General features: G+C 41.5%; 1 protein-coding gene across 2 annotated transcripts in view; it reads right to left on the bottom strand.

Annotated features, from left to right (window-relative positions):
• Positions 1-24,075, bottom strand: part of csf1rb (colony stimulating factor 1 receptor, b) — a 79,410-nt gene that overhangs the window by 22,508 nt on the left and 32,827 nt on the right. For both annotated transcript variants that reach the window (XR_013794473.1, XM_079585042.1), the window contains exons 7-14: positions 8,951-9,072; positions 8,761-8,869; positions 7,669-7,862; positions 7,463-7,578; positions 7,263-7,389; positions 7,056-7,160; positions 4,396-4,506; positions 2,267-2,429 (exon numbers count right to left, since the gene is read on the bottom strand). Coding sequence is in view for 1 of the 2 variants with exons in the window: in XM_079585042.1 (XP_079441168.1) it covers positions 2,267-2,429; positions 4,396-4,506; positions 7,056-7,160; positions 7,263-7,389; positions 7,463-7,578; positions 7,669-7,862; positions 8,761-8,869; positions 8,951-9,072 (1,047 nt within the window). In the remaining variant the exon portion in view is untranslated. The remainder of the gene's footprint in view (positions 1-2,266; positions 2,430-4,395; positions 4,507-7,055; positions 7,161-7,262; positions 7,390-7,462; positions 7,579-7,668; positions 7,863-8,760; positions 8,870-8,950; positions 9,073-24,075) is intronic.

A 24,075-nucleotide genomic window follows, 5' to 3' on the forward strand; every position in this document is an offset into this window, starting at 1 on the left:
TCTTGTCCCGTCAAGACCCCCCTTCCAGAGTCTCGTCCCGTCGAGAACCCCCTTCCAGAGTCTCGTCCCGTCGAGAACCCCCTTCCAGAGTCTCGTCCCGTCGAGACCCCCCTTCTAGAGTCTCGTCCCGTCGAGACCCCCCTTCCAGGGTCTCGTCTTGTCCAGACTCCCCTTCCAGAGTTTCATCCCCCGAGACCTTCCTTCCAGAGTCTTGTTCCGTCGAGACCCCCCTTCTAGAGTCTCATCTTGTCCAGACCCCCCTTCCAGGGTCTCGTCTTGTCCAGACCCCCCTTCCAGAGTTTCATCCCCCGAGACCTTCCTTCCAGAGTCTTGTTCCGTCGAGACCTCCCTTCCAGAGTTTCGATGGCCACCGCCGCGCCTGAGCCCTTTTGTAAGATGGCCGCTGCCGTGCCTGATTGTCCAGTCTCTGTCCTCCTCCAGAGTCCAGTGGGAGCTCCAGTTTCTGACCCCGTCCAGAGTCCATCCCAGTGACACTTGGATCTCCCCAAGAAAATGTTGGGGGGGCCATATACCCTCAATGCCAGCTCTGTCCTGGTCCCCTGAGCTGTCGTCCAGCTCTGGTCACCTGCTAGTCCAACATCGCCCTGGAGTCTGCACCCACCTGCTTACACCAGTCTAGACTCCAGGACGCCCACCTCCCCTCCACGGTTGGATCTTCTACGGCGCGAGGTCACGCCTACTGGGAGGGAGAGTACTGTTACAGGTCTGCCAGGTTCCTGCACTGCACTTCCCATCAATCTCCTCTGTTCCCACCTGCACATCATTCCTGATCACACACATCTGCTCCTCATCATCACCACCACTATAAAGACACACTCTTCACCTCTGTTTACTGTCCGGTCTTGTTCATATGAAGAGGACAACTTACCCTGCTATTGATTTCCTTGACTCTCCACTCCAGCGTCTCCACTCCAGCATCTCGATTGTCTCCCATGTCTACACTCCAGCGTCTTCATCTCCAGCGTCTCCAGTAATCTTTGTTCCAGCCATCCGTCTCACCCACGATCAGTCTCCATGCCTGTAAGAAGAACCATTCCACTCATCGCCTGCTCACCGCTCTCCAAAGTATCATTGTTCATATCACTTACCTGTATTCTGTCTCCACTAAGTGTTGTCAATAAACTCCTATTGACTTTTTGAAAATTTTGAAACTGGTGAAGAACCATATGCCTACCAACAAAACGTAATTTCCATACCCAGACAGCAACATAGTGTCCGTCTAGATCTGGGCCACATCTAGTACATGTGGAATCCATGTGTCCCAGATCTGGGCCGACACCATATTGCTGTCTGGGTAGAAACCAATCCATATTCTGGAAAACGAAAGAGTGGCATGGACACACAAGTTTCAGTACACAGTATGGACTTTTGTAACAATCGGATACATAAATAACCGGATTTGGACTGACCTTGTGAACGTAGCCTTGGTCACATCTATATTTACAAGTTTCAAATCGGTATAATTCCCTCATGAGAATCAATCTAAAACCAGCTTCTGATGGCAGCTGATCCAATTAGTCCCAAAAAGCTGAAGGACCTCAGTTTTGACCTGGTAAACCACCTTGCAACAAAAAGTGTCTGACCCTTCATGTGCTTATGTTTTTCCAGCAGGGTAGGAAGAAGAATGCTTGGAAATGTAATAACATAACATTGATCAAGGTTGCTAAACAAATAAGTGGTAGTACAAGGCAAACCTTTCATCATATGACACTGACAGTAAGAGTATTAAGAAAAAGTTAAATATGAATGATCATATTTCCCCAGTTTTGGAATTTCTACACTGGCTCCCGGTTAAATTCAGGGTGGATTTAAAAAATTTGACTTGTTAACAAGGCACTATCTCTTCTCGCACCGAAATACATTAGTGACCTTTTACACCCTTACTCTCCAACTAGAGCACTCAGGTCTTCTGACCGACTGCTGTTGACGGTTCCTTGTTGCCGTTATAAATCTAAGGGTGACCATGTCTTTTCGGGGAAGGGTCCGAAATTATGGAATAGTCTTCCTTTCCATGCGAGGTAATCTTCATCGCTAGCCATTTTTAAGTCTTCTTTAAAAAATAATCAGTTTTCTTTGGCTTTTGAATAGATCATGAAATAGTTTTTTGAAGCTGATAGAATGTATGATGTTGTTTTTAAATGTGTTTATTTATTCTTGCTTGATCTGTAAAGCACTTTGGGTCAACTTCTGTTGTTTTTAAATGTGCTATAAAAATAAAGGTTGACTTGACTTGACATGAACATACCTTGTAGAATGGTTATTTTGAACGGTCACATTCTTGTAGAGGTTTGAATCCTCTGGGAAACCTTGAAGACCAAGAAAAGTGTTTGCAAATGTTTCTGCTCTTTGACGCAAGAAGTTGAGGAGGTCACCGTGACAGCAGTACTCTGTGATCAACAGCATCGGACCTGTATCAGATCAAAGAAAATTCAGACATTAACCGACACTGATCTTTTTACATCTTTTTACCTATACACTACTGATTTTTCTTCATGTTCAATATTTCAATATATTTTATAACCAATATTGTGATTGCACAGATGACCTTTAATGCTGAAAAATGGCAAGAGGATTTTGTAAAAAAAAAAAAAAAGGCAATCAAATTATAATGCAGAGTATATCAAACCTGTAACATGTATATTCTGTTCTGTTTTGTTTTGGTTACATTTTCACTCATTTTGTTCTCTGTTCCTGTATGCCTGAGGCTATGTCTACTTTAATACGGATAGATTTGAAAACGTTTTTGTTAAAAAACGCTCTCCGTCCACCCTATCGTTTTCAAGCGTTTTCCAAAAGTTTCTCATCCACACTGAAACGTTGGAAAACGCTAAATTCACCTTACAGCGCATGTGTAAACCCTCATGAAAGCTCACTGAGATGATACAGACAGAACAGACATAATCAAGTTATCGCGCAATTCTTCTGGCAGGATTATTTTATTCAGCTAAATATCTCAGCATTCACTGCGTCCAGGTCGCTCTCACTCACCATTATATGTTTGGTGTAAAACGCGACTGCTCTCATGTTTTGCCGAAGGACAGCAAATGCGAGTGAATTTTCTGTCATCTTTGCAGGACTGTGATATGAAGAGTGTTCGAAGTAACATATCTTAGCAACTGTGTGAAAGTGAATAGCACATACAGTAACAGGCACAATACCGACATAAACATGAATGTCTATTGGTACAATATGCGTCACATGACTAAACTGACATTGTCGTTCGTTTTTAAATACCTCCCTTTTCACAGTCCACACTACAACGTGAAAACAGCGCTTTTAAATGTATCCACTTTGGAGAGCGTTTTCAAAAAGCTTCGTAGCTAAAAACGCCGTCTCAGTGTGAATGTAAAGCCAAAAAGGAGAGGAAAATATGCATTTTCAAACAAAAACATATTAGTGTGGACAATTAAGGCCTGAGTTCCTTTAGTTAGTTTCCCTGTTAGTAATTAGTTTCCATAGTTCCTAATTCCACACACATGCTTTTCTCTTTGATTCCCTATTTATTTAAGCGCTGTGTTTCATTTGGTTCTCATTATTGTTAAGTCAGTATTCCTACTGTCTTGAGTGATTTTGTGTTATTAATTAAAGACGTGATTAATTAATAACGTGACAAAACCTCAAAACAACATTGTTTAGAAGTTTAATAATGTTAATAGGCAACAAATAATTAAATGAACCAGTTTAGAAGGCATCATGCACTGGTCCAATGCTCTTGTGTAATGTAAAATTAAATTTTGGTATTTTAATGTTTATTGTATAATGCAATGAGTCAAGCATTTCCTGTAATGTTTTTCAACATACATGTAAAATAAACATGTAATTTTTCTAACTTGTTTGTTATATAGACTATTCTCCCCCATCTTTTTGAAAAAAAAAAAAATGCTTAAAATTACTGATGGGGCTTATACATTTTTATTTTTTTATTTATTTTTTATAAAAATAAATGTACAAAATTTAAACTGAAGTCCATGCTATAGTGTCAGAATTTAATTTAAACAAGAATAAGTTGTAGATTTTTAGACAACTTTAATGATGGAGATAAACAGCGTATAAAAAACCCACTAGAGACGTTATAGAAAATAAGTGTTACTAACAGCCCTGTTCACTTCTATTTGTCTTTAGCCAAGTTAACTGATTAAGTAAGTGTAAATATCAATACAAAATATTGGTAAAAGTAGTTCACTTTATTAAATAGTTTATTGTGTGGCTCAAAGATCTAAGGGAGCACATGTTTCACTACAAGTCAGTTTCAATGAATTTGATGAATTCATGTTTCTTTCTAAATATTAAAAGAAGTGATTTCTTTGTTATAGTGATAATCTGATTTCACAAGATTTCACTGCTTATTAATGTGAGAATATGCCTTTGACATACCTTCCTGAGTACATGCTCCCAGCAGATTGACAATGTTTTCATGCGGCCCGATGTAATTTAAGATCTTCAGCTCAGACATGAGTGCTTCTTTTTCTTCAAAGCGGGCACTGGCTGTTTGGGGTGAGGAACAGAAATGGAGAGATTGAAATTATTATACCGTATCAAGTTCTAAACAAAAACCTCTGGTCTTGTGATTGGGTCATTGCTTTAACCCTCATTCTCTGGCAGTCCAAAATATTTGTCCAGGGCTGCTTTTTAGTCCCACTCCCAATGGCTGATTTTAAAGGGGCTATATGTAAGAATTGTCATGTATTAATCACTTTTTTATTGCCAATGTGTGAACAGCTTGTTACAAAACTTAAAAAATGAGACCTTGCATGACTTCCTAGGTTGTCTATGAAAGCATGTAGACTGACCGTTATGTGAAGAACTAATTTTTGCTGGGATATTCAAAATGATGTGACGATTACACAAGCTTCCTAAAGCCTCTCTTCTGTTCAATGACACATGAAATAAATGCTTGTACAATGTTCAGGATAATGCCGAAAAGGTTCTGTACTGTAATGTTATTGTGTCATGGAAAGAAATGGGATTCATTCAAACTATAGTTTCAAATAGCCAGTTCCCTTTCGAGCGAACTCAACGCATGGCGTTGACACTGAACGCCTTCAGCTGGCGCCGGTGTCTGAAATCAAGCCAATCCTATTAGCTGACGGAGGTCAGGTGATGAAGTGTAGTGCATCATAAAGACCAAAAGGGCATGTCGTGTCACGTTTCATCCGTCTCTTCTCCGTGCATTTAAATTTTGTCTCTTCTGGAACGCTTTCCTTCTGAGATTCTGATGAGAAGGGGCCTTTTGTCTCGATTCCCGATTCTCCAACCCGACCCGAGATTTGTAAGCTGTACCAGATTTCTACTAAAGGAAACTTTATGCCCCAGGTAGCACCACGTTGACCCAGTCCACTGCCAAGTTAGTGCAGTGCTAGAGTTCTTCCAGGAGTGTCTTCCAGCAGGACAATCACCCGCTACTCCTAAGCTGTAAATGGCCTCCGTTCAGCTTTTCACTTCCACATTGATGGAGCTTCTGTGAGGAAGCATCACCTAGTATCTAATGTTTTGTCTGGTAACAGATAGCTAAGGGCCTGCAGACAGCGAGTTCCTTCTTGGGATCTTTCTGTATCCCTGGAAGGTTTATTGAGGCTTGGTTTGAGCCCTTGGAGTCAGTTTGGAAATGTTTTTGACTCTCACGGTGGCTCTGTCGCTGGCATTCACTTTGCTTAATAGAGTAGAAGATTTGTAAGTCCTCTCAGTTGCCTCCTCCTGCTTTGATTTTGTCCCTAGACTGGTCAAAGTTACATCGGACCCGAGGCCAGGTTACATTCCAAGGGTGCCTTTCTCGATTGTTCATCCGGTCATTTTTCAAGCCTTCTCCTCTCTGCCATTTGACTTGCTGGAGCAGGAGAGGCTTTACCTCTTAAGTCAAATCAGGGCACTAGGGATTCACGTTGACCACTCAGAAAGTGCGGTGAGAATCTGATCAACTGTTTCTGCCACCAAGCAGTGCTTGTCACTTTGGATTGTTAATACGATTCAATTCAATGAACATGTATTTGTATAACCCTTTTCACAATACATAAGTTTTAGTCTAACAGAAGATGTAGGTTTCTATATTACAATTTAGAGTAATCTGTTATCAGATGTGATAAGTGAAAGTAATGTCCATATGTCAAAAAATGCACCGCTCTAAGATGATTCAATTCATGCAGTTTGGTAATATCAGTCTACAGTTTGGATATGGATCCAACCCCAGGATCTCTTCTGGGTTAATCCTTCTTCAGTGGCCATAAGGTTTATGTCGCGGCAAGCTGGACCTTTCCACACACATTCAGGCTTACAGTTTGGACATGGATTTGATTCTAGGCTCTGAAGTCTCTCTTGGACAATCTGTTCAGTGGGCCACAGGGTTTGTGCACATGCAAACCTCACAACCGTGTTGATCAGGCATTCGCTCAGTATGACGACGTGGATATTAACGTTCCGGTAGCTGACCGCCATGATGCAGAGTTGAGTTCCCTCGAAAGGATGAAGGTGCCCTTTTAAGGTCTTGATACTACACTTTGTCACCTGACCTCAATCAGCTAATAAGATTGGTGTGATTTCACACATGCTTCAGACGTGCGGAAGCTATTCCCATAGTGTCAACGCCATAATGCAGCCTCTCATTTCCTTCCCAGAGAACCAGGTTACATGGGTATCCCAGAGACGGTCTATATAGTCTATAATCTCAAAAATACTTTATAACCAAACTATCATAACATTAGCCTACACTTTTGACAAATCTAACAGCTTATAGTGGGAAATTTTACTATAAATTTAATAATTTGAGTCATCAATTCCAGACTTCTATTTCTGCTTCTTTTTACCTTTACACTTGAGACTACAACGTAAAGTCAAGCTACTCTTATAATTTAGCTGAAGACCTTTCAGTGTTTTTTATTACAGTGTTGTCATATTAAATCATAATCCTTGATCCAACGTTTGCAAACCTAAAATGAACAGATTTCTATATCTGAGATATTTATATATTCACTCCAAATATATGAATCCAGCAATTTTCATAAAAATCGACTAAAATTTGTCATAATATGTATTGAACTTACGCTTGAGCATTTTCACTGCCACTCTTGTAACAGTTTCATCCTTGACAAGCCCAAAAGCCGTTGCTTGCACCACCTTCCCAAAAGCTCCTGCTCCTAAAACTTGTCCTGAAGTAAAATCAATGGTTTGTTTGATGCAGTGGTTATTTCTTATAATTAATAACAACAAAACTATGATAATATAAAACAATAAGTGCATGGTTGCAGTACCAAGCTTCAGTTTATTTCGAGGAAACTCCAGTTTTTTGTTGTATGGAAGTTGGGTGGGGTCGATGAATGTGTAATTGTTCCCATCATTCACCTCAATGATTTTCCATTGGATTTCATATTTATGAGCCTTAAAACAAAAAGTGGTGTTAAAAAATCTATTTTTTGCACGATTTGTGAGTACAACAGAAATGAAAAAATACCTTTCTGTGTTTGTAGAAAAGGATCAACATCCATAAGATCATCACAGTGAAGGCTCCAGAGAGAACAACAGTGATCAACACTGAAGTTGACCACACTGATGTATTGCCAGGAACATCTACAGACATTAGAGATGCATCAGATGACAACTCCACTTCAAATGCACAAAATGGTGCTCATTTGCAAGGGATATTGACATTTTTCTTACATGAAATTTTGAAGGTGAAGCTATCACGATCTTCTCCAGCAATGTTTGTAGCCACACACTCAAAGGTTAAATTAGTATTGGCGTTAGTCACTGGTAACACACTCTTCACCAGCACTGGTCCATGCTCTCTGGCATGCCCAAAAGTGGACTGGGTGGCTATTAACTCCACAGTTGATGTATGGTTGTATTTACACCTGTTACTCATATTAAAATCAGAAAATTAGTGCATCCTCAAACATTTCTTGTAAAAGATACTGGGCCCTATCTTACACCCGGTGCAATGCAGCGCCAAACGCGGCGGAAGTGTTTTTTGCTAGTTTCAGCCTGACACAGTTATCATTTTCATGTCCTGCGCCACGTTGTTTAAATAGCAAATGCATTTGCGCCCATTTGTGCGCCCATGTGCTGCTGGTCTGAGAACGAGGTGTGTTCAGGCGCATTGTTGACGCGTTGCTATTTTGAGGAACAGAAATAGACTGCGCCATTGACCAACTTAAACCTGCACTAAAGTCAATAGCGCAATATTTATTTATTTTTTGTAGAGCGCGTTAGTAATGTGCGCCCATTGGCGGGTCCACAACGCGGATTACAATGTAATTACAATGTAAAAGATGATTATTGTGTACATAAAGATATGGTGGAATCCGGCTTGTCCCGTAGATGGTCTGCTTGCGCAATTTTACCTCGCGCACGAGCAGATCCGTTTGCACTCTGGAGACGCATTCGGTCTTTTAACTATTAAATTTCGTCATGTAAATAGCGAATCCGCCATGGCACGAGCACAACTGGCATTTAAAGGGAATGAGAGATGAGACTCTGATTGGTTTAACGCACGTAAATCCAAAACACACCCATTATTCATTAAGAGAATAGGGACGACCCTTTTAGACCAGGCGCCGGGAGCGCCGATCATTTTTCCCGTCGTTAAACTAGCAAAAGTGGATTCGGACACGTCCTAAGTGCACTTGCGCCCTACGCTCTAGACCATGCGCTTATATATATAGGGCGTTAATATCAACCCCAATGTTAATATAGGGCCCACGATCTTATATAACAAATATATCTGATATGATATCCAGAAAGAGGACATACATAGCTCTGGCATCTTCACACTGGAACCACTGAATCCTCGGTGTGGGATAACCAATCGCCACACAAGTGGCAATTCCATGTTCCCACTTAATTTCAGTATTAGGCTTCTCTGTATGTTTGGAAAAACAAAAAAAGATGAAACCATGGTTTCCTTAATCTATGTAATCTTTATTTTTTTATTAAAACTTACGGTAAACATGAACTTTAAAAATAATTGAGGCATTGACACTGGCACTTCTGGCAGTGAAGATGTAGTGACCATATTCTTGTCCTCCAACGTTTCTCAGCAGGATTGTGGACAAATAACTGTTACTGTCGAATATAAACACACAAGGTCAGTGTCACCTAACAAAACAGAGCTTGTTCTTGTTAAACAGATTGATGTATCTTGTTTCCCAAAAGCGATATGAGTCTAAGTGGATAACAGAACTGTCTTATGATTAATCTTAGTCTTGCTCCCATTTCCCAAAGCCATTGTGACTAAAGTAGAACTTGAAAATGGACTCCTTGGAATACTAAGAGCATCATAAGGACAGAGACTTATGCAGTCACCTGAAGGCTAATTGTAAAGTAATTTCTATTTTCAAAAATGTTAAAGTCATAAAATACTTAATGAATAAATAAGTGAACTAGTAAACTTTAAGCAAACACATAATAACACATTTGAACAATATTAGGAAACCAGGACATAGTTATTTTCCATTTTCATCTACACAGCACTCTATTATTAATTTAGCTGATCTGTGAACCTTAAAGTGTTAGTTCACCAAAAAAAGGAATTCATTCTGTCATTAATTACTCTGAATTACCCTCATGTCGTTCCAAACCCGTAAGACGTTCGTTCATATTCGGAACACAAATGAAGATCTTTTTGATGAAATCTCCATTGACAGCTACGCAACTACCAATTTGACGCTTCGAAAAGTTCATAAAGAGATCGTAAAACTAATCCACATGTACCGAGTGGTTTAATCCAAATTTTCTGAAGAGCCACGATCACGTTATATTATGAACAGATTGAATTTTATTCACATATAAACATTCATCAGCTCACACATCAATTGTGGTAAACAGAAGATCAAGCATGTTCGCTTGACGTGTAAGAACCAATGAGGTTCATTCTCATGTAAATGTGACGGATGTTTATATTCATAGTGTATATTAACAATGTAAATTAATGTTTCACTAATAATCCTTCCTGTCAGTTTTTATTTACTTTATATTATTTTGTTTAAAAAGACATAATAATTTAGTTTTGAACATTTATCAGTATTATTTCGGAAAAAGTTGATTAATTGTACTGGCGTCATGACGTCATTTCTGTTCTACCCGCGCTGCGTCCTCTGTCTGCTTTGAGCGCGCTGAGGAGAGGTAAGCAGCTAGCGGTGCTCTTTCAATATAAAGTGTTAAAGTTTCCAGAAGTTGGATTGAGTACATAATGTTTACGTATATTCATGTTAAGAGTGTTAGAAACGTATTACGAAGTGTTTTATGCATGGATGGATTGGATATTATAGCTTTATAGCTGAGTACAGCGGTTTGAGTGTATGTGTGTGCGTCGACTGAATGCGGTGATTTTGGCCGATCAATTCATTGGACTTTGATCTGTGCAGGTGATAAAATCACAGAAGCAAGCATTTCATGCTGTACTCTCTTTATTCCATCCAGGTATGGCTCACATTTGTTCATTGTGACAATTTATTAATTGTTGTGACCATTTATTTTCCTTAAATATTGTTTGTAATGTGTTTTCATCCATTTTATTGTAAATTTGATTATTTACTGTCATTGTGATGTGCTCGGTCTGCTTTGAGCGCGCTGAGGAGAGGTGATAAAATCACAGAAGCAAGCATTTCATGCTGTACTCTCTTTATTCCATCCAGCACCATCTACATGCTCCAAGAAAAATAAATTCTTCAGATCAGCAGCAGATCCAGTTGTCCCGTGTCTCCTTTCAGCTACACAACACAACGCAGATCGTAATTGGTGGTCAGAATTGGACCGGTTACAGTGGTGCCGTGACCCGGATGAAGATCAGCTCGTCTTCCAGGATCTTCATCCAAGGATCAATGCCGTTTGGTCGCCGTTGGACGCTGCACTTTACTCAAGGTTTCAATGAACAGTAACACGAATAGGTTCATTTTTGCTGAACGGGACATTTCACTATAATTAGTGCCAGTACTTTTACTTTTTTACTTTAAGTATCCATTTGTTGTGTTGGCGCTTAAATGTTTTTTTTACATTTGGGGTTTACATTACTCATTGTTTGGTGACCTGTATGTTAAAGAGGAATGATGGCACATGGTTACAATCCAGACAGTTTTAATGCTGATAGCAACATGTCAGATTCAGGTTTTGGGAGAGGTAGACTTTTCAGTGACCGTACATTCACACCTGTTGCAGGGAGGGGTAATGTAGACCGAACATCACCTGAACTTTGTTCCACTCGGGTAACTGAACAAACACCTAGTCAGTTACGGGGTAATCCATTATCAGTCTGCCCAGACTTAAGTGATCCAGCATGGTATAACCTTATCACACACATTGCTCAGGAAGTGGGAACGAGTATAATTTCTGCCCAAAGTGGGGTGGCGTATGGGGAAAGAGAAGCCAGCAATGCACAGACTCAAAGTTTAGGTGCAGGTCAGTCATTCTCAGAGGCACCCTCACTAAATTTGACAGGAGTTAAACTAGTCATGCAGTCTGAAGCAAAAGAGCCCCCTGTCTTTCGAGGGGATGGGACAGATAAGTTCAGTGTGCATGAGTGGGAGGATTTGATGGACACTTACCTGCGGAAAAGAGGCATACCAATGTTGGAGCACCATCATGAAATCCTTTCAAGGCTGATGGGTAAAGCCAAAGACATTGTTAGAATTACCCTTCGCAGTAACACTTCCCTAAGACCCTCTGAGAACCCCAAAGTGATATTTGATATTCTGAAACAGCATTTCAGCGATGTCAGATATTCCTACATGCCTTTAGCTGATTTCTATGGCACAGTGCCTGTCGCCGGGGAAAACCCAGTTGAATACTGGGTCCGGTTAAATAAGGCTGTGGATGTTGCAGAGGAGGCTCTAACTAGGCTTGGGCGAAAGATGGATAATCCATGCCAGGAGGCAGCCATGATGTTTGTCAAACACTGCCCGGACCCAACTCTGTCAGCCATTTTCCGCTTGAAAGCACCAGATAAGTGGACAGCGAGTGAGGTACAAGAGCACCTTGACAGATATCAGACTGAGCAAAAGGAACAGTTGGCGGTCAAATCCAAGCGTAACTTTGCTGTGAGAAATGTTACAACTCATACCCAGTCACCTATGGAGTGTGAGGTCGCCACCAGTGGTTTTCCTGTTGTGTCACCTGATAACGTTAATGCAAGCTCCCCATCTCATCCACAGAATGATAACTGCATGAAGACCCTCATCGGTTTACTTGATCGTGCTCTTTCCCAGAATAGTCAAGCAGAGATGAGGCGCCCTCGGCCAAGCCAACCCCCTGTGAGAGCATGTAAGGTATGCCATTCCCCTGAGCATTCAACTTTAGCACATTGTCGACAACAACGACTTTGTCTTGCCTGTTTCGAACCTGGTCACATAAAGAGGGATTGTGCAAATATCCAACCCAGCGATCGCAATCAGTTTGCACAGCCACACCAAGGTTCACCGACTTTAAAATAGTCAGCCCACACCTGGAGAGGGGACGTGTGGGTAGAGTAGAGCAAACCCTCGAAGATGCTGATCTTATGCAAGTTTATGAAAGTGCCTGTGCACAAGCTCCTGTTGAGGTTAAAGTGATTGCACAGAATATGCAAACCCTTGAAGTGTTTGATCAATTGTTTTATGCTCCTGTCTGTGTCAACGAAAAATTCCAGATGATGGGAATGTTGGACTCCGGATCTATGGCATGTACTTTCAGTGAAGCAGTAGAGAGTAGAATGCTGAGTGAGGATGTGTTGCCAAAGCCCACACCATTGTCACAAGAAATAATGTTAATAGGATGTGGAGGTAAAGCAACTAAGCCAAAATGCATGTATGAAGTTGAGCTGAAAGTGTATGGCGAGAAATGTTTGGTACCTGTTCTAGTTGTGCCTGGACAAAGGGACGACTTGATCATTGGTACCAACGTGATTAAGTTCCTCATGCACAGGATGAAGATCAGTGATGATTACTGGAGGATCGTGTCTAACAGTGTCTCAGAGCCATCTTCATCGTGTGAACAATTCCTGGATATCATGGCAAATACTTGCCGCTGGAGAGGTGGAGATCCACCTGACAAAGTTGGGACTGTTAAGCTTCAGCAGTCAGTCACCCTAATGGCCAAAAAAGAGCACCTTGTCTGGGGGAGGCTGCCGAGTAATACTGCCATGTCACCAGGGAGTACAGTGATTGTGGAGGCCACTTCTTCCAGATCCATGCCACGGGACATCATCGTTGGCCGAGTTGTTACACCGTTGTGGGGAGATCGTTGGGTTCCTTTAAAAGTCACCAACCTTTCAGACAAACCAGTCACCCTAAAAAGAAATCGTAAGCTTGCTGATGTGTTCCCATGTCTGGCTGTAGAAGATTTTGAGCTGTTGCAGGGTTTCAGTCATGTACAATTGCCCACATCCGGGAATTCTTGTCCACTTGGTGCCACAGCTGATCTTAAACAAAGACTAAAGGACATAGGGCTCGGTGACGTCGACATTGACACATGCTCTGTCAAGGATGCAGCAAGAGAAAAGCTTGTTCAGCTGCTTGAGAATTACAATGATGTATTTTCAAAGCATGCTCTGGATTGTGGGGAAGTCAGCGGTTTTGTCCATCGCATCCGCTTGACAGACGAGCGTCCATTCCGACTGCCATACCGTCGAGTACCACCCGCTCACTACCAGAAATTACGCCAAGTTCTCTCAGAAATGGAAGAGCAAGGAATAATTCGAAAATCAGTGAGCGAGTATGCTTCGCCTTTAGTTCTGGTATGGAAGAAAGATGGCGGTTTGAGGATTTGTACGGACTTTAGATGGCTGAATGCCAGGACCATTAAGGATGCACACCCACTCCCACACCAGTCTGACTGTCTGGTTGCCTTGGGTGGAAACACTCTCTTCAGTACTATGGATTTAACGTCAGGTTTTTATAACATCCCCATGGCTGAAGAAGATAAAAAGTACACAGCGTTTACTACTCCAGTAGGACTTCATGAGTACAACAGGATGCCTCAAGGGTTGTGCAATAGCCCAGCATCGTTTATGCGCATGATGATGAGTATCTTTGGAGACCTGAATTTTAGTAGTCTGCTGTGTTACTTAGACGACCTACTGGTGTTTGCGCCTGACGAGAATGCAGCTCTGGAGCGTTTGGAGGTAGTATTCCAACGATTGAGGAGCCACAATCTCAAGTTAAGTCCAAAAAAGTGCCATCTGATGCGGGCATCCGTAAAATTTTTAGGTCACATCATTGATGGAAATGGTGTTTCTGTTGATCCTTCAAAGGTTGAGGCCATAGTCAAGCTGTCAAAAGCTGATCTCATGGAAGAAGATGGGTGTACTCCATCTGTGAAGAGGATTAAGTCTGTTTTGGGAATGATCCTTTATTACCAGCACTTCATCCCAAATTGCTCCTCCATAGCTAAACCACTCTTCTCCCTAACAGCTGGACAGAAAAAGAGGGCAAAGTTCAGAACCGAGGCTAAGGCAGGCACATACAGGAAGCTCAAGCCAACTGACTGGACTTTAGAGTGTGATGATGCCCTTTCTAATCTGAAAGAGAGCCTACTGCATAGTGTGGTCTTAGCACATCCTGACTTTTCGCTTCCATTAATCTTGTCAATTGATGCTTCTCTGGATGGACTGGGGGCTGTGTTATCACAAATACCAGCAAGCGAGGAAAAAGCTCGTCCCATTGCATTCGCAAGCAAGTCCCTAAGTAACTCTCAAAGGAGATATCCGGCACACAAACTCGAGTTTTTAGCCTTAAAGTGGAGCGTGTGTGAGAAATTCAGTCATTGGCTAAAGGGCCACACGTTCACTGTATGGACGGACAATAACCCGCTCACTTATATTCTAACCAAGGCTAAACTTGATGCTTGTGAACAGCGCTGGGTGTCTAAGCTTGACAACCTGACATTGCTAGCTTCCGTTATTGTCAGCACAACACGCTAACTCGCTAGCCTTTTAACGCACCACCCGTGCGCTCAGTTATTTATTTTTCTCTCGCGCGCCCGCGCCTTTGAGTTCATAAAAGCCCAGGTGAGTAAGAATCAGTCAACAAACACGGTGAGTAATGTCTTCTCCTGTTATTGTCACCTGCACTTCATGTCACATGTTTACCATAGCCTTCTCTGTCGGCAATATAGGATTTATATGTGATAAATGCAAGGAGACAGTCAGGCTGACGGAGAAGATTTCAGAACTAGAGACACGCATCCAAACTTTAATCGAGAATAGTAAGAAGAGTGCTAGAGCTTTAGATACTATTTTGGATGCGCCTAGCCTAGTGAACTCTTTACATGAGTCGGTTCCGGCTTAAGTAGAGCCCGTGCAGCAGGGCAGATGGGTGACAGTGAGAGATCGCTCTAGTCGCGGATCAAAAAACCACTTTTCCGTTCCGATAACAAATCGATTTGCCCCACTCAGTGAAACACCCACTGAGAATTATTCTGATTGTGCCCTAGTTATTGGCGATTCTATTACACGGAACGTGAAAATAGAGACACCAGCCACCATAGTCACATGTTTGCCGGGAGCCAGAGCGCCTGATATCAAAGCAAATTTGAAAGTGCTGGCTAATGCTAAACGTAAATTCTCTAAGATTATTATTCACGTCGGCACTAATGATGTTCGACTTCGCCAGTCGGAGATCACCAAAATTAATATTAAAGAGGTGTGTGAACTTGCAAGTACGATGTCAAGCACTGTAATTTGCTCTGGCCCCCTTCCTGTTCGGCGGAGTGATGAGATAGTTAGTAGATTGTGTTCACTCAATGGCTGGCTGTCTGGGTGGTGTCCACGAAATAATATAGAATTCATAGACAATTGGAAAAGTTTTTGGGGCAAACCTGACCTGTTGAAAAGAGATGGTATTCATCCCTCCTGGGATGGTGCTGCTCTTCTCTCTAGTAATTTGGCTCATAGTCTTAGAGATAAAACATGACAATCTGGGCCTCAGGTCAGGAAGCAGACAGACTGGCTTAACCGACCGTCTGCTAGCGGCCTCACGTCACCAAGGTCAGATAAATCCCATCACATAGAGCCTCTTTCACCTAGATATCATCATATAGAGACTGTGTCTGTTCCCCGAACTTGGAAATCCAAAATACGTTCAAACCCATCTAAGGTTAAAAATTTAATTGATCTTCAACAAATAAAAAACAGATATAATACAAATGAGCAAATGATAAAGCTTGGGTTGCTGAATATTCGATCTCTTACTTCAAAAGCGCTAATAGTTAATGATATGATTACAGATTATAACCTAGATGTGCTGTGTTTAACAGAAACCTGGCTAAAACCAAACGATTACATTGCTTTAAATGAGTCAACCCCACAAGATTACGGTTATAAACATGAACCTCGCCTGAAACGCAAAGGAGGAGGTGTTGCTGTAATTTATAGTAATATTTTCAAAACCACTAAGAAATCTAGTTGTAAATATAATTCTTTTGAAGTGTTGGTGCTTAATGTAAAAATATATAGTGTAAACGATAAATCACGTTTGAAAATTCTGCTGGCTACTGTATACAGGCCACCAGGGCACCATACAGACTTTATCAAAGAATTTGCGGACTTTCTATCAGAATTAGTATTGGCTGCAGATAAAGTGCTAATTGTTGGTGACTTTAATATACACATAGATAATGAAAAAGATGCATTGGGATTGGCATTTAAAGACATTATAAACTCAATTGGAGTTAGACAACACGTGTCAGGACCGACTCATTGTCGTAATCATACTCTAGATCTAATACTATCACATGGAATAGATGTTGATGCCGTTGAAATACTGCAACAGAGTGATGACATCTCAGATCACTATCTAGTCTCGTGTAAATTACATTTAGCCAAGGCTGCAAAGCCGACTCCGTGTTATAAATATGTCAGACCGATCACTTCTGCCACTAAAGATTGCTTTATCAATAATCTTCCTAATCAGTTTCATCATCTCAGCATCCCGGATAGCTTAGAAGAACTTGATATTGCAACAGAAACTTTTAACTCTCTCTTTTCCAGCACTTTAGACACAGTTGCTCCGCTGCGCTTAAAGAAGATTAAAGAACATAGTCCGACGCCGTGGCACAACGAGCACACTCAGGCCCTTAAGAGAGCAGCCAGAAAAATGGAGCGCAACTGGAAGAAAACAAAACTAGAGGTGTTTCGGATTTCATGGAAGGAGAGCTCGATTGCTTACAGAGAGGCTTTAAAAGCTGCTAGATCTGCTTATTTTTCAACCCTATTAGAAGATAACAAACATAATCCTAGGTATTTATTTGAAACAGTGGCTAAACTAACGAAAAAGAAAGCTTCAAGCCCAGAAGTTTCCAAGCAACACAGCAGTAATGACTTTATGAACTTCTTCACTTATAAGATCGATAATATCAGGGACAAAATTATAACTATGCAACCGTCTAATACAGTATCGCATCAGGAAGTGCATTGTAGTCTCCCTGAGGAAAAATTTGATTCATTCATTGCTATAGGAGAGGAAGAATTTTGCAAACTCGTCAAATCATCTAAATCGACAACGTGCATGTTAGACCCTATACCGACTAAGCTGCTGAAAGAGATGCTTCCAGATGTCATAGATCCTCTTCTTAATATCATTAATTCATCTTTGTCTCTAGGATACGTACCAAAAACCTTTAAGCTAGCTATGATTAAACCGCTTGTTAAAAAACAGCAACTTGATCCTACAAAGCTAGTCAATTACAGGCCGATCTCTAATCTGCCATTTCTGTCAAAGATATTAGAAAAAGCAGTATCCTCACAACTGTGTTCTTTTCTTGAAAGAAATGATATCTGCGAGGATTTTCAGTCCGGATTTAGACCGTACCATAGTACCGAGACCGCTCTCGTTAGAGTCACAAATGATTTGCTCTTATCATCCGATCGTGGTTGTATCTCTCTATTAGTTTTACTGGATCTTAGTGCTGCATTTGACACCATTGACCACAACATCCTTTTAAATAGACTCGAACATTATGTTGGCATTAGTGGAATTGCACTAGCATGGTTTAAATCATACTTATCTGACCGTTATCAGTTTGTAGCAGTAAATGAAGAGATGTCTTATCAATCACAAGTTCAGTATGGCGTACCACAAGGCTCAGTACTAGGACCGCTGCTGTTCACTCTGTATATGCTACCATTAGGAGATATCATTAGGAAACATGGAATTAGCTTTCACTGTTATGCCGACGATACTCAGCTGTATATTTCTTCAAAACCTAACGAAACCTACGAATTCACAAAATTAACGGAATGCATAGCTGATATAAAAAATTGGATGACTAGTAATTTCCTACTACTAAATTCAGAAAAAACAGAGATTCTAATTATTGGACAAAAAACTTCCACACGTAATAACCTAGAGTACTGTCTAACACTTGATGGCTGCTCTGTTAAATCATCGTCGTCGGTTAGGAACCTGGGTGTGCTCTTTGATACCAATCTTTCATTTGAAAGTCATGTGTCTAGTATCTGTAAAACCGCTTTCTTCCATCTTAAAAATATATCTAAATTACGTCATATGCTCTCAATGAATAATGCAGAACAATTAGTTCATGCGTTTATGACCTCAAGGCTAGATTATTGTAATGCTCTACTGGGTGGTTGCCCTGCACGCTTAATAAACAAACTACAGCTAGTTCAAAACGCAGCAGCTCGAGTTCTTACTAGAACCAGGAAGTATGACCATATTAGCCCTGTTCTGTCAACACTGCATTGGCTGCCTATTAAACATCGGATAAATTTTAAAATATTGCTGATCACTTACAAAGCACTAAATGGTTTAGCTCCGCAGTACTTGAGCGAGCTCTTAACGCATTATAGTCCTTCACGTCTACTGCGATCTCAAAATTCCGGCCAGTTAATAATACCTAGAATATCAAAATCGACTGCTGGCGGTAGATCCTTTTCCTACTTAGCACCAAAACTTTGGAACAGTCTTCCTACCATTGTCCGGGAAGCAGACACACTCTGTCAGTTCAAATCTAGACTAAAAACACATCTCTTCGGCCTAGCATACACATAACACATTATAGACTTATATAATTAGGCTGCATAGTTTAGAACAGCCGGGACCGGGAACACTTCCCGTAATCCTGATGTACTTGGTACATCATAAGAAGGACGGCGTCTACGCTAATATTAGTCTCTCTGTCTATCCCGAGGTTTACTGCTGTCCACCGGAACCAGGCCGTATCCAGATCTGATGAAGGACCAGCGCCAGGACGACGCCGCTGACCTGAAGTGTCAACCAGTCTCTCCTCCTCTCCACTCCGACTTCAAACAACCGGAACTGGACAAATACTCTGTTTCTTTCTGAACTTCATACACTGTTCACTCATTGGCCAGAGGAGAACTGGCCCCCGACTGAGCCTGGGTTCTCCCAAGGTTTTTTTCTCCCTTCTGTCACCTGATGGAGTTTTGGTTCCTTGCCGCTGTTGCCTTACCTTTTGGCTTGCTTAGTTGGGGACATTTAATATTCAACAATATTATAGATCTGCCTTAAAGGTGGATGATGATGAAATTATTTTTTTTGTATTATTTTCATGTTATCACTGTGAAGCTGCTTTGATACAATCTGTATTGTAAAAAGCGCTATATAAATAAAGATGACTTGACTTGACTAAGCTTGCTGCTTACACCTTTGACCTCAAACATATTGCTGGAAAGAAGAACACTGTGGCTGACGCTTTGAGCAGAGATCCTTTTGCAAAAACAGTCAGTCACAGGCTCATCACAGAGCGATATGGCAGCTTACTCACTGAAGCTGCAGGTGTAACTGAAGATGGAATTCAAGACACTTTCCGGTTACAAGTGAACAGTCTTCATGTGTTGCTTCAGCCGAATTCTGCAGCGTCCTGTGATCACACAGCAGTCGGAACTCATTTGAACCTCCATAATCAGTGGGAGACTGTAACTGAGCTGAGGGCTATGCAGGCAATTCAGGCTATTCAGAATGCTGTGCCGCTTGGGTATGACACAATTTCAGCAATCCCCCTTGAGGAGATCCAACATAGCCAAGAGTCAGATCCAGTAATCTCAAAAATTATGCCCTACCTGAGTCAGAAAAAGCGACCATCAAGGCGAGAGAGGGCTGGAATGGATGCCAGGGCTCTGGTTCTTCTTAAGCAATGGGATCGGCTGAAGATTCAAGATGGAGTAGTCTATCGTGTCTCTAAAGATCCTCTAAGCAAGCACAAGAGGTTTCAACTTGTCCTTCCTTCTAGTCTTAAGATTGAAGCCTTAACTGGTGTACACGATCTTGCTGGACATCAGGGACAGTCAAGAACTCTCCAGCTAACTCGACAACGCTTTTTCTGGCCTAGAATGGAGCGTGACATAAGGGACTATGTCAAGTGTTGTCAGAGATGTATTTTGGCCAAAACACCAGAGCCATCTGCACGAGCCCCACTTGAGAGCATTAGAACTTCTACCCCTATGGAGTTAGTGTGTTTGGATTTTTGGAGTGCTGAGGACAGCAAGCAGCGTTCTGTAGACGTATTAGTTGTGACTGATCACTTCACAAAGTTGGCCCATGCCTTTCCGTGTGTAAACCAGAAGGCAAAACAAGTTGCAAAGAAGCTGTGGGATCACGTCTTTTGTGTTTATGGTTTTCCAACACGCATTCATACGGATCAAGGGACCAACTTTGAAAGTACCCTCATAGCAGAACTGCTCAAGCTGGCAGGTATTGAGAAATCCCACACTACAGCATACCACCCGATGGGAAACGGTGGGACAGAGCGGTTTAATCGGACTCTGGGCATTATGCTTCGTTCTCTGCCTCTCAAGGAGAAGCACAAGTGGCCCGAGCAGATACAGACTCTGACATTCGCATATAATGCTACAGTACATGAGACCACTGGTTATGCCCCATTCCAGTTGATGTTTGGTCGCATCCCAAAGCTACCTGTTGATGTCATGTTTGGGCAGGTGTTGCATGACCCGGTGATTGTTGACCATGGCAGCTATGCGAAAACCCTAATGTCTTACCTGCATGAAGCAACTCGCATTGCTCAGAAACACACTGAAAAAGAGCAGAAAAAGCAGGCCAAGGATTACAATCGTAAGGTCAAGGGCACATGTTTGAACATCGGAGACAGAGTGCTCCTTGCAAACAAGAGTGAAAGAGGAAAGAGAAAGCTTGCCGATAAGTGGGACCCAACTGTCTATACTGTAAAGGACCGGAACCTTCAAACAAACATATACAGACTGATTGACGAACAAGGCAAATCCAAAGTGGTGCATCGAAATCTGATTCTGGATATCAGCTTCCTACCTGTTGAACCACCTCAAGATGACAAGGACATACAGTCTAATGCTGACAATATGGAGATTGAGTCTTGTGTGTCTGAGTTGTCGGACTCATTGGAAGAGGAGAGTTCTGATGATAGAACGAGGGCATGGGTACTTGAAGGTCAAGATGATGTTCCGCAATCTGATCATTCAGTTCACAGTCGCAGAACTGTCTGCGAACAAAATCCCAGTGAAAATGAGGCTGTTGGGGATTCTGATGAAGTACCTGTCATAGAGACCGAATCTTCTGCTAGTAATCCTGGCTCATTAACAGAAACTGTGAATGACACACATGATAACAGTATTACTGACACACAAGCACAAATTCCAACTGACACATTGGGTGTTAGGACCCGTGCAGGAAGGGTGGTCAAAAAAGTTAACCGGTTGATTGAGTCAATGGCACAGAGACCATTTTATGTTCAGAGAATGGGGTCATCTTTAGCAAAGAGATCAGGGTCATTTCTTTCTTTATTTTAAAAGGTATTGTTTCTATGAAAATACTGTGAACGTGAATTTCATGAAGTGAAATACAGACCAGATTATTGGATGTTGTACAAGGCAGCATACTGTTCTAAGAATATCTGAGACGTGATCAACCTTGGATTTTTCTTAACCTGCAAAGCAGGTAACTTACTATGTTGAACTGCGAATGAGATTCGTTGAAAATCTGGTTCCGTTGGATCAATGTGTCCTTTGGTCAGGATATTAGTGAAATTCAGGAGGGGTGAATGTGACGGATGTTTATATTCATAGTGTATATTAACAATGTAAATTAATGTTTCACTAATAATCCTTCCTGTCAGTTTTTATTTACTTTATATTATTTTGTTTAAAAAGACATAATAATTTAGTTTTGAACATTTATCAGTATTATTTCGGAAAAAGTTGATTAATTGTACTGGCGTCATGACGTCATTTCTGTTCTACCCGCGCTGCGTCCTCTGTCTGCTTTGAGCGCGCTGAGGAGAGGTAAGCAGCTAGCGGTGCTCTTTCAATATAAAGTGTTAAAGTTTCCAGAAGTTGGATTGAGTACATAATGTTTACGTATATTCATGTTAAGAGTGTTAGAAACGTATTACGAAGTGTTTTATGCATGGATGGATTGGATATTATAGCTTTATAGCTGAGTACAGCGGTTTGAGTGTATGTGTGTGCGTCGACTGAATGCGGTGATTTTGGCCGATCAATTCATTGGACTTTGATCTGTGCAGGTGATAAAATCACAGAAGCAAGCATTTCATGCTGTACTCTCTTTATTCCATCCAGGTATGGCTCACATTTGTTCATTGTGACAATTTATTAATTGTTGTGACCATTTATTTTCCTTAAATATTGTTTGTAATGTGTTTTCATCCATTTTATTGTAAATTTGATTATTTACTGTCATTGTGATGTGCTCGGTCTGCTTTGAGCGCGCTGAGGAGAGGTGATAAAATCACAGAAGCAAGCATTTCATGCTGTACTCTCTTTATTCCATCCAGCACCATCTACATGCTCCAAGAAAAATAAATTCTTCAGATCAGCAGCAGATCCAGTTGTCCCGTGTCTCCTTTCAGCTACACAACACAACGCAGATCGTAATTGGTGGTCAGAATTGGACCGGTTACATAACGCATCACGTTTGAGCTTCAGCAAGAACCAATGAGGTTCATTCTCAGGTTACGCATCACGTTTGAGCTTCAGCAAGAACCAATGAGGTTCATTCTCAGGTTACGCATCACGTTTGAGCTTCAGCAAGAACCAATGAGGTTCATTCTCGTGTTACGCATCACGTTTGAGCTTCAGCAAGAACCAATGAGGTTCATTCTCGTGTTACGCATCACGTTTGAGCTTCAGCAAGAACCAATGAGGTTCATTCTCGTGTTACGCATCACGTTTGAGCTTCAGCAAGAACCAATCAGGTTAATTCTCATGTAACGCATCACGTTTGAGCTTCAGCAAGAACCAATGAGGTTCATTCTCAGGTTACGCATCACGTTTGAGCTTCAGCAAGAACCAATGAGGTTCATTCTCGTGTTACGCATCACGTTTGAGCTTCAGCAAGAACCAATGAGGTTCATTCTCGTGTTACGCATCACGTTTGAGCTTCAGCAAGAACCAATCAGGTTAATTCTCATGTAACGCATCACGTTTGAGCTTCAGCAAGAACCAATGAGGTTCATTCTCGTGTTACGCATCATGTTTGAGCTTCAGCAAGAACCAATGAGGTTCATCCTCAAGTAACGCATTACGTTTGAGCTTCAGCAAGAACCAATGAGGTTCATTCTCGTGTTACGCATCATGTTTGAGCTTCAGCAAGAACCAATGAGGTTCATTCTCGTGTTACGCATCACGTTTGAGCTTCAGCAAGAACCAATCAGGTTAATTCTCATGTAACGCATCACGTTTGAGCTTCAGCAAGAACCAATGAGGTTCATTCTCGTGTTACGGATCACGTTTGAGCTTCAGCAAGAACCAATGAGGTTCATTCGTGTAACGCATCATGTTTGAGCTTCAGCAAGAACCAATGAGATTCATTCTCATGTAACGCATCACGTTTGAGCTTCAGCAAGAACCAATGAGATTCATTCTCATGTAACGCATCACGTTTGAGCTTCAGCAAGAACCAATGAGGTTCATTCTCGTGTTACGCATCACGTTTGAGCTTCAGCAAGAACCAATGAGGTTCATTCTCGTGTTACGCATCACGTTTGAGCTTCAGCAAGAACCAATGAGGTTCATTCTCGTGTTACGCATCACGTTTGAGCTTCAGCAAGAACCAATGAGGTTCATTCTCATGTAACGCATCACGTTTGAGCTTCAGCAAGAACCAATGA

Source organism: Phoxinus phoxinus (assembly GCF_949152265.1).
Source record: "Phoxinus phoxinus genome assembly, chromosome: 17".
Taxonomy (NCBI): Eukaryota; Metazoa; Chordata; class Actinopteri; order Cypriniformes; family Leuciscidae; genus Phoxinus; species Phoxinus phoxinus.